Below are 20,137 nucleotides of genomic sequence, written 5' to 3'. Positions count from 1 at the left end.
ATTTTATCATGTATGTAATCATTTATTGAGCTGAGAATCCATACAAGGTAAACAAATGTTTACACTATCATACAGTAAGCATTTCCAGGGCTTAATAAAAATGATTGTCACTCACTGTGCTTCACAAAAAAATTCATTTTAATGAATAAATAATTTGATGAAATCAAAAAATATTTACAATATAAACAAATGAAAAAGCTTTGGATATATTAATCTGAGCATCCTGTATTTTGCATTTTCTAACTGTATTTCTATCAAGATTCTCTCTCTGAAATGGTACAAAGTGGATAGAAATTACAACTCAACAAAGTTAACATGATTTGGTACATGTCTTTTCATTAGTTCAGATAAGCTACATATGATTAATTTATTATGAACGTGTTAGAATACAAATATAACTAAAATCATATATTATCAAAATGCTAGACAGCATTCTCCACAGAACAGAAATGTACACTAGGCTGTGACAGTAACTGAGAATCACAGGCAACGAAATATAACAGAAAAGTACAAATTCCTTCATAAGAATATAATTGTGCTCTCTTATTTACCAGAGGACTATGCTGCTTCACCACATCAATGGCTATGTATGAATACAGTGTTCAACAACTGCCATGTGGTTTGGTGTACGTTCATATGGGTGTCAAGCAGCGGCATTATAGTGGAAAACGGGCAGTGCAAGCAGTTTTATAAACATCTTTTCGGGCTCTTAAAAAGAGCCAATTATACAAAGCAGTATAAGCGTAACACTGAGAAGTCTTCATCTCATTTACACAGATATCATGAAGCAACTTGCTTTGTTTGTGGTGGTGAAAGGAGGAACTTTGTCTGTGCTGTTTATGCATTCAGCCAGAATTCAAGTATTCCAAAGCCACTTCATAGCAGAATTTGTATTGATCCTGAAAAATCAAAAGAAAACCTCAAAGTCAGTTATTGAAGGAACTTAATTAAGGGGATCAATATTTCTCTTCTGTTAAAATTATTTACTATCAGCTGTTGTCAATGGGAACCAGTTTGCAAATCCAATTTATATTCAGATAGGAAAATCTTTGTATTAACCAGACAATAGACACTACACACAGTAACTTATGGTACTGCTCATAGTAGATGCATATTTAGCTGCTCTAATATACTTGTATGAGAAAAATTGACTACACGTAAGCAAATTGACTTGCAATCCTTCTGTCATCTGTCAAAATGTTCATGTAGCACTTTACCAGAATTGGAGTAATTGAAATTCCTCCCTGGAAATGGTTATCTTAAAATAGACCCAGTGCCTAGTACTTCCCAGATCGTAACTTTTACTTCAATGTCATTCATACACTTGCTACATTTCAGGGCAAGAGCTGCTTACTGTTCCTCCTCTATGTGCAGCCCAAAGCCATGCTGAAATACTGTCCTCCCCCAGTGCAACAGGCCTGTCAGATCAGGCCTGAGCTAAATTAACTGGATGCATTCCAATTAATTTTCAGCAATTAATGGTGATGCATATGTTAGTCTCTTAAGAGCTCTTCTGCTACCCAGACTAAGTTTTCAGGTGCCAACCCTGTGCTTCAAACACAGACCTGCTGGTTTTATTTGCAACTGCTTGGAAACAGGGCCGATCCCAGGGAAATCCCCTTCCCATGGCATGGAAACCCAGTCTGCATCCTTCAGAGATGAAGGGTCGTGACTTCGCCCCCTTCGCATCTTCAGCGGTACAGACAGGCCAACGCTTTGGACTGACCCTTGCCCGCTCTGCAACTTTAAATGATGCAGTCACTGATAACTTCACAGTTTTGTGTGTGCACACATATCCCTCTTCCGTTACCATTCTTGCTATTCACAATATTTAGCAATGCTACAAACATTTAAATGAAACAAAAAAGCTGAAAGAAGTAATAGGTGTGGGTTCCCCGAATCCAAGGGCTCTGGCTTCTAAAAATTCAGTTTGGAAATACCTGCCAGTTTTATGGCTATTTCTGCCACTGAAATGCCTCTTTCTCTTACACACTTTAATCAATTAATAAAAGATAACTAAGCATGTACTATCATATAGGAACAACAACAGATTTAACTAGCTGACAGCACTTGGCCTTCACCTTCCCAGCATCACAAGCAGGAAGATTACAATTACACTTCAGATATATTCTCCTTCTCACTGAAGCAAACATTTAAAAGGATTAACTCCTTTGGCCTGTACTTGTGATTTTGGGTCACATTTTAGCTAAGATAGTCCACCTTAACATGTAAGAGACCAAATAATATTACAACAATCAAAAAGCCATTAACAAGCATGGACAATTTCTAAGTTCGTCGAGAGTTGTCACTTCAAAAGAAAACAAATTTTAGGTGCACCTATCACCTAAGTTATGAATGAGTTGTGTGTGAGGTTTTAAGATCTTGCAGGGTTCCATAAATGGCTTGTGTCTTCTTCAGAATGAGAAAAGAATAAAAAAGAAGAAAGGAAAAGAAAAGACTATTATGTAAATTATTCCTTTTCTGCTTTTATTGCATATATGTTTCTAAATAAATGAAAATTATTCTATAACTACATAACAGATCAAAACAAGAGATCAGCCACTCATCCATTTCCATTTTTCCATGCTCATTTTATGCTGATTTACTGATCCAGCAGAATAACTGTCATATTTAGTAAACCAAATACCTGTCTTAAAGAGCGGACGTATATTACTTCCCACTGTGTTCACTCATGTGTGCCCTTTTTACATTTTTATTATTCACTTGATGGTGGATATTAAAAGTCTCTTTACATTAGCTAGCTTCAGAGAGGTATATTTGTATTTTTTTTTCCCAGGACACCTGTCGGTAGGTCCAATAACATTTATCACAAAGTGGTTTGGGCATTCCATAATAGACATTTTGTAATACCATGTGTTATCTTTGTATGATGGCTGAAGAATTTCATAGATTTCCATATTGTATGGATGTGGCATTCAGATTTTTACACTTGCAGGAAAACCAAAGGTTTCAATGAAATTAAGAGACAAATGTCTAAGTATGGACTGTAAAGATTGCCCTTCATCTAGTCAGAAAGTGCGTAACAGGTATTGATAAAGCAGTCTTGAAACTATTTTTGTGAAATACTGTTATAATTCTGAGCATTTCATCTTTTCCCACAGAATTTTACAAAGGTAGATGAATATTACTGTTCTCATTTTTCAGATACGGAAACTGAGGCAAAGACACATTAATGTAAGAAAGATCATAAAGGATTAGGTCACTAACAGGATCAGGAAAAGAACTCAAGTGTCCCGATTCCCTTTTACCATGAACTAATCTACATGGAATTTGAAACCTTGCTAATTCAAATATTTGTTCCTACAAAGTAGCAGACCAAGACTGAAGAGATGTGGTTCTAGCTCAGCTTTGTCAGTGAATTACGTGACAGTGGAAAAAATGCTGATCGTCACCTGCCTTCATTCCTCTGTCCGTAAAATAAGGAAAACAATACTGATCTCCTTCACAAGCGCTTTGAAACGTCCTAATGAAAAGACCTGACAAGGCCTCTCAATGCTGTCCAGACATTCTCAATACCATCCTCAGTTTACTAAAAGCTATTTTTATATTGTAAAATAATACATTTAGCTTTTGATTAAAAAAATTGTCTGCTGAAAAATGGAGACAGCTGCCTGACAAATCTATACCTGGAGAACTGTCACAAACAGGAATTTATAGAGAGCATTTTCTTCAACTGTACATCTTCACACTGGTAATTTTCTTTTTATTTCTATAAAATAAATGAATAAGAGATCAGTGAGTTCTGTGGACTTGAGCTCTGGGAGAACAGAGAACAGCAGGCCTGCCAAGTCTCCATCCACGCTATACTATCTGAATGAAGAAGTAGGACATTTTTCTTAACATCTAGGTAATAAAAATGTACGGTTCTCAGCATGATGATTCTCCTCCTGAGAATATAAAGTAGAGGAAAAGGAGCCAAGTAAACTGCTCCCTCCCACCACTGCGAAAGCTTGGTAGTTTCTCACCGGTAAAAGATTCACAGTTCCACATAGCTGGCTCATGGCCCTGTGGTGCTGCTTGTAAACTCCCTCCTTGCTTTGCCCAGTTGGCAACATCTGGCTTTTTTCCATGAGCCTGGCCAGAGCAGGGCCTAGGGGAGGGTCTGGGACTTCAGAGATAGGCTAGATGAGAGCACTGTGATGGAGGATGTGGTGGGAGCCATTCTATGGGACAGATGAGGCACCATGATACATGTGGTGGGGAAGCGGATGACCATACCCATCTACACATGAGCCTGAAAGCCTCAGTCTTCCCAACAGAAATGCCTGCTTTCTGCCCATTCTCCAATGTGTTTCACACCCAGGTCTCAGTAGCCCATCTGAGAGAGGGGTATCTCTCCTAAAATTACAAGAGGCTGGACCAGCTCTGTGAGATACCTCCTGCCTCACCCTGGACGCTCTGTAGAAGAGATGTTGAAATACGACCCAAACTTGTTTAACCAGAGCTTGCAAAATTAGCTCAGCTTGGTTTAGCATCCCTGAAGCTGCCCAGATGCTGCTTCCTCCTGCCTATGATGCTAAATTGAATACAGCTGCCTCTTAAGCAGCCACCTCTACAGCAGGATGTTGTAAAACAGTGTCTTTTATAGCCCAGGCTTCAGAATAGGGTATCACGCTAGGAATCTCCAAGTACAGAACTACACACTAGAGTATAAGAACCTGCTGGTTTAAGCTGTTCTGCATCTCTTCTGGCATAGCAGCTGGCACTTCAGCAATTCTCCATTTAAAAATAAGCTCATAAAACACTCTCTAGGAAAATAATTGCACATGGCCCCTTGTTTCTGAACTTCTTTAATCTTTCTATGCGATAGAGCAACCATAATTAAATGCAATATTCTGGATGTCAAACCGAAATTCATGGCTTTGATAAATATTAGTCGATTAAGCTATTTATAAAATATATAATTTGAAAATCTGGCATTTCATTTTACATAACTATTATTTCTATCATGCAAGGACTGCTCTCCACTTGGCTCAGCCTGCCAGAAAAGAAAATTAATAAGGATGTTCGCTGAAAGTTTAAAACTCTTAAAAAATTCAAATGAACAGAGACAAAGTCTCCTTGGGAAGAAAGCAGTGTAAAAATACTCTTACAAGTGAAGTGACTTCATTATCCCCTTTGAAAATGACTTGCTTGCTTTGTGAACAACTCCCACTGCAAATCCTGGAAATCTTACTGAGTCTTCTGAGAAAAAGGAACATTTTCTATTTAGTGGTGCAGTTAAAAAGCTCATACCAGAAGGTCCACCATGTTAGGCTTATTATTCCTCAGTGTCTTCACAGCATGGAATACGTCAACAGCCCTCTGATGTCGAAGCATTTCACAAACAATACTGATTGCACAAAATGTCCCACTGCGGCCACCTCCATTCCTACAAGAAAAGTGATAAAATGGCTCCGTTACAATTGACTCTATGTTACAAGTTCGTACAGCACCAGGGATGGCTACAGAAGGCATGAGTTCCAGTAGGGAGAAACCACAGAACATTCCTGTCTCCGAAGGCTTCCAAACTCTAGGCAGAAGACAATTTTTAATTGGAATTAATGGGCTGAAAGATCCCAAAGCTATGATTCAGAATTCAGCAGGCTGAAAGCCTGGAGGGAACTGAATGGCTGAGTTTTGCACCACCCTTCAGTGAACACTTGAGAGAGCACAAAGAGGATGCTAAAATAAGGACAAGGTACTTTTAGATTTAGTTCAACACCCCTTTGTACTGTGAACGCAGGGTTGCAATGAGCATCAGGCCTGGAAACGTTATAGGGAAAGCGGGTCTTTGAGTTCTTCTATTCCAAATCCTGGTGCTTTCCTCCTGGACCCAAGCGTGTTTCGGAGGAACAGCAAAAGCGCCAAAAGCCTCGTTTGCAGGAGCCCTTCTGGTGGCTCCACCTTCAGCATGGCACGAGGTGGTGCTGCGATATTCCCCTGGCTGATGCGCTCACTCCCTGGCAGCAGGCAGAGGGGCCGGCTGCCTGGCAATGACTACTTTTAAAAGTCTGTGTATCCCCCCTCCACCCACAGTGTCTGAGGATGAGAACCCGAAGTGACTTGCTAACAAAGAAGCCAGGCACAAATGTTCATATGCACGATCAAATAAAGTATTTAATAACACTTTATCCCCAGTTATTTTTAATCTTTAAGAGAATCTCTTTCTTTCTGGAAACCCTATTATTTCTACAGCTATTCTAATCAGAATCTTTAGGCTGCGCTTCACTGAAAATAATAAACCTTAATAATTACCAGAGTGTAGACTAGTTTGGTAGTGGGTCTTTCAAACCAGCTTCGCAAATGGTTGATTTTCAAAGGAAACTACAACATCGCACATCTGTCACATCCAGGCAGTATGAAAAGAATGCTCTCTGCTGCCAAAACATTGCCTGATATTGTGGGACTCTTTGAGAATTTTAATTAAAATAAAGTCATTTAAAAGGATTATATTAGAGCTTTTTCTTTCTTTACTGCCTGGAAGTGACGCATGTGTGATGTTGTACAACTATTTAATATCATCAGCCACCTCAGAGATAACAGTAATTTGCACTTCAAAAGGGTCTTTTCAGCTAAAGATCTCAAAACATTAATTAATCACACTGCACAATGCTCCTTTGATGGAAGTATTATTATCCCCATTCTACAGATGGGGAAACTGAAGAGCAATGACTTGTTCAAGGTCAGTGATAGTGAGAATTATTAATAGGCTCTTAGATTTTCCTCCATCATTCTAACATTCAGTAACTGCAAACCAAACTTCAGGAAGCTATTGTCTACTCTTGGGTCCCAACTTCTGAGAGTGCATTAGCATGTGCTTTTCCCATTAGCATGTCCCTTCTCCATCATGGCAGCATCTTTAAGCAGATGTTTAGAGGAAGAGGGATACAACTTCAAGCACTGAAGACTTGGTTTTGCAAGATCGGCTACTGCTGAGGGCAAACAGCATGTACAAGTATTAAGCCCTATCAAAAGGAGGATAGAGGCAGAGTGGATGAGAGCCTGCACCAGTGGAGCACAAAGGTCACAGGAGGACAAAAATATATACCATTATTAGAGAAAGGTAAGGCAATTACAGGATCATTGTAACTGGTCTATCACGCCACTTTTACTTCTGTGCTTTATGTCTGGAAGACAAATCACCCCTCTAATACTACTTATTTCTACAGTCTTTACCTGTAGAAATAAAAGGTACGTTGTTCTGAAGGTACAATTTTGATTTACTCTGAATAAATATGCACTTTTTCCATTTGCAAAAGTCACTGGACATCTTTACGTAAAATAGAGTTAACTTGTACCCATCATCTTTTCACAGGGGTCTACCAAGGGACAGAGAGGGAAACTCATGAATCTACATAAAAAAATTGCACAATTCCTCTTGTATTCAAAGCTTTTAAATGAGCAGTTGTATTATTCATCCAGTTCCAGATTAGATAGATGCCCCTTCACCTCTTCACAAATCTTTTAAAACCTGGCACAAATTCTCTAACTTTCTCTCTTCTGTTTCCAGTACTTACAAACAATGTACAACTGTGCGTCCCTCTCCCCCATTATATTCTTCCTGCCACTTCTCCACTTGGCGGATGAGCTTCAAGAAGGAGCGTTTAGAAACGGGAGTGTCTCTGTACATGGGCCATCCCAGGAACTGGAACTGCTGCACCATCCGATAGCCATCTTGGGGCTGTGGAGATTCAGACAACAAGCAGGAAAAAGTAACAGCATTTTTTTGCTACATAATTTAGATATTTGCAGGAAGGAGGAAAGTTGTTCAGGCAGATCATCGCTGACAAACTACTAATGTAATTTCAGCTGCCCTTGAGGAGTTATGACTTTTAATTTCCAACAGTTATTAGAACAAGAGGTTTTAAACAGAGTGCTATACAAACAGAACAGAATAGAGCAATGGTACAGCTGCAGCATCAAGCAAATAATTAGTTAATACCATAGCAGGAACTAGGTAGCACAGAGGGAGCTGCAACACAACTTCAATTATGTACCTTTTTTTTCATATGCTTCAGCTTTTTGAAGAACATTTGTGTGCTTCTGTCTTTTTTTACAAGAAAGGTCAAAATCTCTCAAGATATTTTGAAGCGGGAAACATTTAAAAAAACAAACAAAACCCTCGGATTTTTCTGGCTTATAAAAAAAAAATCTAACTACATTCTATTTTATTGTGTGCTACTGCAGCAGTCAGAATCCCTCTGGTGAAACGTTACTGAATAGTTGCTTTATGGTGATTTAAAACAAAAAAGGAGCATTGAACAAGTGTTAGTGGCAGAAAATTACAGCCCTTTGAAAAGGGCATAATAAACACATACATGAAAACCGGTTTTGTAGTCTAGGATTTGCCACTCTCACTTCTGTGCAAAGTGAGGGCATTTTAGTGCCACTTTTAAAATGAGCAACACACAGAAATGTTGACATTACAATTTTTTCTCTAGAGTAAGAGGTAATAGAGAGGATGTGAGATTAACAAGATAAGGGAATAAACCAAAGTGGACACAGCATTAGATATGTTCTTCAATGGGTTTTGTCTGCTTTATGTCAGAATTCGGAATCTACTGATTTCCTGGCCAGTTTATTTCAGCTGACGGCCCCTCTTCCCAAAGCACATCAGCCAGACCCAGTGCCTGCTAAGGCTCACATTAACGCTGCGGGAGATTGTGTTTTTATGTTGCCACATTTACTGTGAATGCAAGGCCTTCATAGTATTAAAGAAATATCTTGACACTTACAATCTGCTTCCCTGTTCAGATATTAGCATGTTTTTGTGTGTGTTTTGGGGCCCTTTCTCTCACTGTCCTGAGAGCTACCAGATCTCAGGGCAGTTCCCAACTTTTTTCAGCAGCAAATGCTGCTTATTCTCAGCTATGGTTCTTTGGTGATTGATACCAGTCCATTGCAAAGGCTTTCTTCATCTGGATGGGAAGAGATGCCTGGTCTGTGGTGGAACCTTTTTCCCACTCAGCTTGAAAGACATGCCTCGTGTAGTCTTCTGTCAACTTTATGGAAGCATAAAAGCTGGATATGAGAACGTACTTGTCCTTCTGAAGTGCTTACATATATTATGAAGTGTGATTAGTGGGACAGGATCTTCACTAAAAGCCTGGGACTGGTATTGAAAAACATGCCTAGTATTGGTGCACAGCTTTCTTCACATGACAAAGGATACAAATATGCAAGATGGCTAATTTCGAACTGTTGAAAACAGCACTGATTTTGGCATTTCTTGGCTACCATACAATCTGAATACTGCATTTATTTAATTTGCATTTAACACACTTGAGATATGCATTAAAATTTTTTTTACTTTAATTACACATAGATGGCTTTTTTCTCATGGATTATGGTGTGACTCAGTACTGCACTGTTGCTCTCAAAAATGTAAGCTGAAAAATGAGAATGGTTTTATGTGAGTTTAACTTTCATTTTTTTGTGACTTGAATAGAGTCAACTCATCTACTGAGACAGAACTGTTTTGCAAATAACATCCTTACTCTGGCTGCATTATAAATTCGGAATATCCGGCTGATTATGTCTTCTTCTAAATCAGCTGATACAAACTCCACCTGAATAGGACCATGTCGGTGTACTCCATTTTCTGGCCAGTACTGAGGACACAGCTATAGAAAATGACAAAGACAAAACAGCACAGTTAATCACTTTGAATTTCATGTTGCCTCAATATGCTTTTCTAGATTTTTCTTTGTGCTACATTCATTACTGCCATTCTCACACAATATCGTTATAAAATACACAGGACACCATCCTCCATCAGTTTCGAGCACTCTGCTTTTACTTGTGTGGAGCAAGTTTAAACAAATGCCTTTTCACTTAACTGAACATGCTATTGCTTGCTGCTGTACTTGCCATTCTCTGGTATTTGGAGTAATACATTTCTGACACTCAACATCAATTCTGCCATACCGTACGACAAGACAGGGGGATGCTGTCAGATATTACTTATCTCGGAGACAGCGTGCAGTCTAAAGACCAAAGGCCTGGTATCTCCAGCTGTCCCGAAAAGTTGGTAATAATTTAAGCTACATCAGAATGCGTGCTTTACACTATGAAGGGTGCATCAATTCTCAAAACTCAGGACTTAACTCTCACATCTGTTTCAACCATGACTGCCGGTATTGGCTAATATCAGCATTGCTTTACATTTTCAACAACTGCTCAATTTCAGCTTATGAATGCCACCTGAAAACAGTAATTTGGCTTTCTTGAGTGCTCAGAAAATATTACTTCTAGGTATCTAAAGATCACAAAGTAACATTACCATTATCTTGCACAGTTTTAGCGTCTAATAATATCACGATGGCTTAATCCAGGAACCAATTATCATCTGTGTTAATACTTTAAAGATTAAATCAACTCTTTGCAAGGTTTTTGAAGCTAGACTCTGCTTGTCCATTTTTTTCCATAAAAACCCTAATGATTTTTTTCCAGGGATATTTACAGCAGTTCAAGCATGTAACATTTGCAAGCATTCATCAAAATTAAGTATGAACTCCTGAAATTTTGTTTGCTTGCAGAAGCATTGATGTCATATTTGGAACTTTATTTCATTCAGTAAAACAGCTGTGGTCTTCATTCTGCTGCATTGCTGTTGGTGATCCAGAGCTGAGCTGACAAATCACATTTACTCCAGATGTTGTTTTGCATTTCTTATAACACTTATTCCTCAACAAAGCCGTTTAGAGATGACTACATTTTAGTAAAACATAATAATCTACTACATCAATTAAAAAGAGAACAGGGTCTGATTTGAAGGAGTTCACTTTAACAAGTTAAAACCAGAAATTTTGAGTCAGAAAATATGTTTTCCTTTATTTGAAACCTCCACATGATTCCGTCTGCTGAGCAAATTACTTTCCAAATATTGTCAAAATCTTACACAAATTTTTATTATGAAATATGCTCGTGTACAGAATAGCAAAATACAACACATACAACTAATGCAAATGCCAATGCTCAGATCATTTAATGTGCACAATTTAGTACATGTCTTTCAAATACATAGGAATACTATTCTAACAGATCTTTGAAAAATGCTTGAATGATAATAAGCAGAGATGTTTGCTGGAGCTGTTTTAGGAAGCCAGGATTTTCAAGATCTTAAGAAACCAAAAGCATTTAGGTCTGTGCATTTTGCATGCATGTGATGATACCGACTCTTTTTAAGTCAGAGTCACTGTGAAGGGTTGAATTTTATTTCCCAATAGAGCATAACAATCCACATAAATTGTAATATCGAAACAGAACTGTAAACACTCCATATATACATAAATAATAATGATAACAGTATTTATTAATAAATCTGAATGTAATGTGCATTTTTAATAAGCTCTGCCCTCTCTCCACTTCTGTTTGCTCTGAGGGTTTTGAGATTTATTCCTAATGAAAAGATTGTTACTCACATTAGAGGAAAAAGGTTTAACATACTGCAGAGGCAGGTGCATTAACTGCATATCCCAATAGCTTTTAAAAGCCTGTGAGGCTAATAAATGCTTGAAATAGCCATGCACTATTGTAAATTGAAAACACAGCCCACAAATTAAAAAAACCTCTATTCAGCAGTCCCTAACAGTCTGACTCCCTTGAGGGTTTCCTTATTCACTCAGAAAATAATCTTAGACTCATGAATAAAAGTTTTGTCTTTCATTTCTATTTTTCTCCCTGTGGACAGTTAAGGGCTTGGAATCAGAAATTCAGTCTTTAAAATAGTGTGTGGAATTCCTACACATTCCTTTGAAAGACAAAATGGAAGATTAGTACGTTTTAAAAACAAATTCTTCATATTAAGAAGAAATAGAAGGAAACATTTTTCTAGGTATGAACAATACTCAATAAAACTAAAAAGATTCTTAATCATATCAAGAATTAAAATGACATGCAGTCTGCTATAAAAAATAACAATTGCTCTTAACCAATAATTAGCAAATGTTTACATATTAAGACTCCAGATTACCACCACGTTATTCCAGCAGACGGCTGGTGGAGTTTGTTGGAACCAAGGAAACGATATCTGTGTAAGAACTTCGAATTGTGCAGTTGCAAGCCAGGCTCTAGGACACATAGTGATTAATGCTAGTGATTAAATTGCCAAACCAGTAGGTAGAGTTTTCCAATTTTCTAAAAACATGTGCAGCATGCACAACTCTTTTGTAAGGTGATTACATTCCCCCATACGTTTTGTTGCCCTGTTTTCTCTTGCGAAGGATGCTTAGTCTCCAATCTTGTTTAGTTCCTATCTCCTTGCTAACAATGTCATTTTGTGCCAAACGTAACAGACTTTCACACTGAGAACACCTATCCCCTGGTAAGCAGACCAAGGTCACTGACCTGTTTCAGGCAGGCTAATGAATAGCTGTTGGCCTCTGTTTATGACTTTTGGCTATTACTAGTGTGTTTCAGACTTGAGTCAGAATTCTACAACCATCATTTTTTGTTTGTAGCAGCTCTTCCCCCAGCATGTTTTCTTATCAGAATAAATTATGGGCGCATGCACTTCTGTGTGTGTGCATTAACATTTTGGTGGAGAAGCTGCTGATGGTCTGATTTATTCCTCTTTCCCCATGTGTATCTGCAAGTTACAAATCAATTTTTTAGTGTGTTAGTATTTAATGCTGTTTTATAAAACTAATTATGTCCTAAAGCTGTTCTGAAGCGCACATGTGCTAAAATGCTGAGGCACTAAGCACTCCTCTGTTGCATGCAACAGGTTTCTGGACTTACTTGTGCTGGATCAACATCGTTCAGCATAACTATTGAAGTGCAGTGATAATCTAGGACCAGTCTCCAGAAATCTTTGACAGTATTTGGTAAGGGATGCTGCGTAACTATAAAAGCTGACGGTTGCTTGTAGCTCTGCAAAGAAATAACAAGAGATGGTGAGAAGAATGGTACAAGACAAAAATCCATTTAGCAGAATGCCAGTCACAGCCCCAAAACTTTGGGACTGAAAAGCATTATTTCTATTTTCTATATAATTAATACATCATTTTCAGCTCTTTCCCAAGATCTTATATGCTTCAAAGTTAATAGACTGTATTTGGGCAGAATGCAGCTTCTGCAGATGTTATATTTCTGAAATGTACTTAATGCCATAGGCATAGAGTAAAATCATCAGAGGTTTTTGCCTCCAATGTAACCCCTACAAAATTTTGAGCAACTGTTTTGTTTTGAGCCATTAACGGACAGATTAATCTTGGCTGTCTGCACTTAGCTGTTAACTTGAATGATGCCCGTGAAAGCAAGTATCTAGTTATTTTTCAGAAATATTGCTAAAATTCTGGTCTATCTGACAGCAGCGAGGATACCCAGGGGATAAATTTCAGTGCTCTCTTTTTTTTTTAGTACCAGAGTATGTCATTGACTAAACTGTTTGATGGAACTGTTCCATTGTGGATCTCATACTAGCATTTTCACTTAGGTCCTCCTGAGTATTGAAGGCCAGTGTGGCCATAATGGTGCAACTGTGGGGAGGGGTTGCCATTGGCTTCATTAAGGAGGGCAGGGAAGCCTCTACATGCCTTGAACTGAAGTATTTGTACCACGACAGAGATGATACAATCTGACCAGCTTTTTACATCTTTCTTTCAGAGACAGTCACTGAAGAGACCACAGAAAATGAATCCAATGTGTTGTGGGGCACAGATGAAGACATGCAAGACTTCAGTTCTTTTGGTTTCAGCAAACTGCAACCAGCAGGTATCGATGCTGCTGGTACGTCAGTCAGCCGCCTTCTATCCTGCTGCTCCTGTCTTGCTGGAAGTTGCATGGAGATGAGAGATGCTCAAAGGGCTCTCCATCACTCCCTCACTTAGAAGCCCCAGCAGTTTTTTAGGGAAAACCATTCTCAAACTCATTCTTATACTGAATAATGAAAATCATGCTTGCTACCCCTTTTCCTTGAAGTGAGCTCTAAAGGCTTACATCAGGGGATCCAACTGCATCTCAACTGATGCAAGTGCAGAGGGTGAAATGCATCATCTCACCTGCTGGAGACTGAGTGTTTAGAGAGAGGGACAAAAGTCTGCACTTGTCCGTCAGTGCAGGGATATTGCAGCAGCCTGGCTAGGGCGCTTCAGGTGAAAAGCAACCCAGATCACCTCCTCCCTCCGAGCCTTTTGCCCAGACACACTTTTGGATCCAGCTCATTGTTTCAACAGCGAAGAAGGGAAGCATTTTCAAAGCAAATGTTGAGGCACTGCTCTTTCTGAGCAGTCCTTAATTTACAGAATGAAACAGCACTGAACTCTCTGGGAAAGAAGACAACGTAATGGCAAGGTTGTAAACTGCAGATCAAGGAAGCTCCAGTCTAATATGAAATGTCATTGACCTACTGTGAGAAGCTAGGAAAGTCACTTAAACTTTTGTTCTCAGTTTCTCTACATAGATAAACATAAAGGCAATACAACTACCTTTTCACAGGAGCATTTTGGCTTATTTTAGGAAAATGCTTTGAGAACTTGGAAGGAGAGAAATGCAAAAACTGCTATAAACTGTTATTTCTCTAGCGTCACTTTTCAAAAAGGCCATTTACAATGTGTTCATTCTTTGCTAACCTCTGTTTTCTTGTTGTTTATGTCTTTGACAACCATAATTACTATAGCTCTAAATTGTCAAAGATAGGCTAGAAATAACTACAGATTGTAAAGTTAGTTTAAGTGTCTTTTTACTGATATTCTATTAGCAGGATTAGAATTACCATAGATGCATTAGAAAAAAAAAATCCACACACACATGAAGAGGAACAATTCATTCAAACAGAAATAAATGGAAAGACTGAAGTAATGGCTTGTGTACTATCTTGTGCTGACAGACAATTATTTTTTTTGTTAATTACTGTTTAAATTAGAAACAAAGGGAACTGAAATATTGCTGCAAATCTTATTATCCTATTTAACTGCCTTAGTGTCTCAATAGGTAACTCTTTTTCCTAGGCCAGATGGTTAAAAATTCAAGCACTAGGGAGAAATCCAGACACATTTAATTTATCAAAACTCCCTGACTTGCTCTCTGAGCATGGCTTTGGAACCTTGGCTGTGACATAACATATGTGGGATCCTAAATGTACTTGGGAGTTTAAAGATTTTGTGCCATGTTTTTGGAAAACAAGCTAGAAGGATTTCAGTCGTCTTATGCTGACTCCTCTTTCTGGCATTGCTCAGTTTGGAGGGCTGCTTATTCCCTTTTTATTATTAATGACATAGTGGAGACTTACATCCATCAGGGCAGCATTAATGTAGTTACTGCTCTCCCCATCTATCGTTATGAGGAAAGGCAGGCATCTGTCTGGAGGCAGAACATCCATACAGCGATTCTTTTCATGGTTTCGCGGTAAAAGAGCTATGCTGCAGTCTTCTACACGCAGTGTTGGAGTCACCATATTTAATGTCTTTCAGAAAGAGTAAACAATACAACAGAAAAATTAACACAGCAGTGAAAGCATCCCAAAATATTTAAGAATAGACCAGCTCAGCATTCAGTTTCAGTGGGAATCAATATGCAGAGAAATGAAAACACATCACAGTCAGCAGGGTTTGGAAGCAAAAAAATCCTGGAAGCATACAGATCCGAAAAATAACCTCAAAGGCAGCTGCAGAGTAACCTGCCTTCTGGAGAAAGGACAGTGGAAGGAACTGATATACTCCCCTTGAGTAAAAAGAAGATTTTACTACTACTATATTGCATTCTTTTATGATTCAATAGCAATTCAATAGCAATTAGTAACATATAATTTTCCCTTTTTTTGCAGTCTTTCCCTCCCAGGCCTGGTCCAAAATTCACACGGTTATAAGCAAGCACTTAAGTAGAGGTCTTTAGCACAGCTGAACTGCATAGCTTCTAGGTATTGCTAGCCACAACTTACCCTAAACTCCTCTTTGATCTGGCTGGAGTTAGTCTGAGGATCCAGCTTATTCATTTCATAGTAAACAGACCTAACTTGAGAAGCTGGAATAGATGTGTCCCCACAAAGACAGGCTTCCAGGATAGCATCATGGATGAATACATACTGTTCCTGGTAAAGCAATTAAAATAATTACTGACATAGAGAGCACACGCTAGTAGTGTTTTGGTAAATAAAAAATAACAACTAATATGGTTGCCATTAATTCTCTCTGACTTTACCAGCACTGAAGGAAGACCAGAAGGAACAACAGCGGTTCACAAAACTTTATCCCACTCATTTAGAAATTAATATAGAAGGATTGACTCAAACTAGTTACAAGTACAAACAGAAGTGCAGTAACACTCTAATAAAACTCAGAATGTTTCTCATTTCTTCATTCCTCTGCACAGTTCTGTCGGTACATAACCGAGACTCAACAAAATGTACTCCGGAATGAATCTTCCCTGGTGAGGAAACTCATGATTTTCCTTTTTTTTAGAAAACCACTGCAAACCTTAAGTGCAGCAAAACTGGGCAGTTGTTTGGGCTGGGCAGTTGTTTGAGCAATGGTTCTTCAAGTTTGTGTGCGGATTATTTTCTGCATATGACTGAATAAACTACCTTCTGGATGGTGCCTACCACAAAGGGGCTCTAGTTTTATGGGCTAGAAAAATACTTCTTCTTGCAAAGTGTGAGGCAGTATTCCAGTAGATTAACAATACCTCAGTCTGTACCATGTTAACTCTCCGAGATCGAAGCTCTCTCACGCAATTGTATATGTCTACAACGCCTTCTCTTTCTGCCATATCTAGCATGATGTCAATAACAATGAAGCACCCAGTTCTGCCAGCACCAGCACTAAAGTAAAAGAAAAGAAGAGCACAATTAATGTTCAGCAGTGTATTGGAAAATGTAACATGCAACGGTTCATCTTGCAGGTACTCGATCAGTGGAATGATTACTGAAATTAAGTCTTGCTTTCAGGCATTTGCAGGATTTGAGACTCAGTTCTGCCATTCTTGTTTATATTTTAGGTATTAAGTTTTTATGGCTAGAGCTCCAGTGGCTTCAGCAACCTGTGTGTGGATGATGCAGTACAGATGAAGCAAAAGCAGGTTCTGAGTTTAGTGGGCAACACAATGGAGGGATTTCTGTTCTACGCACCTGCAGTGAACAACCAGAGGGCCAGCGTTTGGTGGGCTCTTGGATTTGACCTGCCGTACAAATCCCAGCAGGCCTGTCGCATGGTACGGTACACCGTGGTCTGGCCAGCCAGTGAAGTGAAACTGCCGAATTTCTCGAATCTCATGAGCTCCTCTCTGTTGAAAAGACAAGGGTTGAACAAGAAAAACAAGCTGGAACGTGAAAGAAATTGGATGAGAGACATCGTAAGAATGCAACTTCAAAAGCCTGAGCCTTGCTGAAAAACATCCACCCCCTACCAATACTCATATCTGTACAGACTGTTGGAGAGCTTTCTCACAGCAGGAGAGCAAGTTCAAAGGTTACATATCAACTGGTTTCAAAGCCTTACAACAAAACTGAGTAATTTAGCACTAGATTGGTTAGAAACTTTCAGCAACAAGATAGACGCTCATCTCTATATTTAAGAAGAAGGTTGCTTTGAAAGCTATGGCCTTAAGATGCATGCCACGATCACAGAACAGGTCAGCAGCAAGGCCATGAACATACAGCAGAGATGACGGTTTTTTCCCACTGCTCTCCACAGGAGTTTTGCTGCTGACTTCAGGGAACTACAATTTCAGCATAACTTTCCTTATCATTTGTCTCCTTCATTGGTCTGAAAGAAAAAGCTGAATAGTAAGAAAACCTTTTTGCACCTCCAATCACAGGGGCTGCGTTTGTAGCCCTCCACGTGCTCACCCTTCAAGTGATTTGCCACAGTCTACAAGGACATGGATATGCTAAGACAGACATGAACGAGAAGCCAATTGTGCAAGTAATTGCCCATATGACTTTCTGGAGCAGTCTGGGTATTAGAGGTGTGTACGCTAAGTTTGATTTTCTTAGTGCTGGTATTTCCCCTTCCCCCTCCAAAAATGTAGCTGCCAGGATTTTATTCACTAGAAATCCACAGACCAGCAGGCATCATACATATTTCATAAGCAAACAGCAAAATTATGACATCTCATGTCTAGGCTGGACTAAATGTCAGTGATATTAATAACTGTTGGTTTATAGTTTTTCTTCTTAAAGTTGTATTTCGTGTCTTGAGCTGGTTTGCATATAAAAGGTCTAATTCTTTTTGCATAATGCAGTAACATAAACTTCCTAATTTATTGCTAGTATGCAAGCTAAAAGAGTCTGGGATTTTCAATGATTGAGAAATTTTGGCCATGCCAGCGTTACGTGACTGGAGTGGGCTTGGTGTATCTTGGAGTCCTGATGCCCTGACAGCTCAGGCTGGGGGTCTGTGGAGACTGGGCATCTGCTCAGAGGAATATCCACACTCATCTCCCTCAGAAACTGCGACACAAACAGGCAGGCAAGGGAGAAGATGAAGAGCATATGTGACACTGGTGTAGATTGAGGAGATCACACCCTTGCAACAGAAATGACCTTATATCCTAAAAACCAATTTTAAAACATATTAAAACCCAGGAACAGACAAAAAGTAGTTTGCATTTTAAGACAGTCTAGCAAACACATTTAAATACAATTTGGTTTCTGTACTCTGGGGATTTTAGACTGTGTTAGTTAACACAGCTCTTTGCTACTGTAAGCAAGGCGTCCAACTCTGTAAACAGCTGTGCATAGGTGGGGTATCCATGTCCCAAACACTTTTATATTGCTCCTAACAACTGCCCACAATCCCCCAAGAAACAAAGATCCCATACAAAAAGCAATGCTGTGACTGTACAAACTGAGGACTGAAACGAGTAGCCCACAAGTTCTTCATGCTGTACGCAGCCTTGATTTTCAAGCAATTTAGAAAAAGTAAACTGCCCCTCCAAAATAATGTGCCCAGCTGTTGCACAGATCAGGACATGTCCTGTGTATCTTGTGCATTAGTTTTGAAAATGCTGTCTGTCATGCTGACTGCATTTTTGTCTATTGTTGGTAACACTCAGCTACTTTGAAAAGATTTTGCATATAGGGTACTTTTATAATGAGTTTGCTTATTATACCTACAAAAGAATGATTTTCATGTCTGTAGCTTCCCTGCTGGTTTCCAAAACCCAAAATAGCAACACAACTGCATGAATCATAAAAGCATATGCTCAGTTTGGAAAGACTGTATTTTTTACTTCTTCTTTTATCTTAAACAAACAAAAAACGGTGTACATTTCTAACAAACCCTAGGATGTTAAAAAATGTAGACCCTAATCCTACAAATACTTACGGTGCTGCTGTATGTTACTATCTGAGTAACTCAGATGAGTTAACTGTTGTTCTGTAAAGGAACTGCTCCAAAGGAACTGCTTAAGCACACAACGTAAAACATATCTAGGAAGTGGTCTTCAGAATCAGAGTGTAATTCTTGCCTTAAATTTTCTTAGCATTATCCCCCTACTCTTCAATAATTACCAAATAGCCATTCAAAAAAATAAAAATAAGTGATCAATTTATCTCCAAACAAATCAACTTCTAAATTATATTTTAGAGGCAGGTATGAGATGTTCATCCACAAATAGAAAAGATGGTCAGAAGTGACCTCTGGAGGTCTCCAGCCCAACCTCCCAATCAGAGCGGGTCTATGGCCAACACTAGATCAGGTCACCAGTGGCTCTGTCCAGCTGAGCCCTGAGCCTCCAAGAATGGAGATTCCACAACTTTTCTGGGTAACCTGCTTTAGCACTGCACTACCCTCCTCCCGAAGGAGTTTTTCCAGTGCAAGCCTTCCATGCTGCAAGTTCTTGGCCATTGCCCCCTGTTTTACCATCCGTTAGCACTGAGAATAATGAGGAGAATTTGGTGCCCCTGATTTTCTAAACATCTTTGAGGTAGTTGCAGACTGCAATTAGATCCTCCTTACCCCTCCTCCTCATCTCTAGCACACTGAACAAGGACAGCTATCTTAATCTCCCCTTGCAGCTCATATGTCCTACATCCATAATCATCCTGGATGTCAGCTGTTGCCCCAGGATGTCACAGCCTGTACAGACACATGGGGTTAGTCCACCGAAGGCGCAGAACTTTGCATTTTTCCTTGTTGAATTACTAAAGTTTCTGTTGGCCATATCTTCAAGTCCTTTGGAACTGAGGCTCCAA

General features: G+C 39.1%; 1 protein-coding gene across 1 annotated transcript in view; it reads right to left on the bottom strand.

The window, feature by feature from the left end:
- Window positions 1-205: 205 nt before the first annotated feature.
- PTPRM (protein tyrosine phosphatase receptor type M) overlaps window positions 206-20,137 on the bottom strand; it is a 481,477-nt gene continuing 461,545 nt past the window's right edge. The window contains exons 26-34 of the mRNA XM_059815570.1: window positions 17,069-17,223; window positions 16,627-16,762; window positions 15,884-16,033; window positions 15,236-15,409; window positions 12,745-12,876; window positions 9,501-9,626; window positions 7,521-7,684; window positions 5,257-5,392; window positions 206-899 (exon numbers count right to left, since the gene is read on the bottom strand). Of these exons, the coding sequence (XP_059671553.1) occupies window positions 846-899; window positions 5,257-5,392; window positions 7,521-7,684; window positions 9,501-9,626; window positions 12,745-12,876; window positions 15,236-15,409; window positions 15,884-16,033; window positions 16,627-16,762; window positions 17,069-17,223 (1,227 nt within the window). The 3' untranslated portion in view covers window positions 206-845. The remainder of the gene's footprint in view (window positions 900-5,256; window positions 5,393-7,520; window positions 7,685-9,500; window positions 9,627-12,744; window positions 12,877-15,235; window positions 15,410-15,883; window positions 16,034-16,626; window positions 16,763-17,068; window positions 17,224-20,137) is intronic.

This window comes from Gavia stellata, chromosome 3 (assembly GCF_030936135.1).
Source record: "Gavia stellata isolate bGavSte3 chromosome 3, bGavSte3.hap2, whole genome shotgun sequence".
Classification (NCBI taxonomy): domain Eukaryota; kingdom Metazoa; phylum Chordata; class Aves; order Gaviiformes; family Gaviidae; genus Gavia; species Gavia stellata.
Note: the sequence above shows the minus strand (reverse complement) of the source record. Positions and strands in the feature narration are given on the sequence as shown.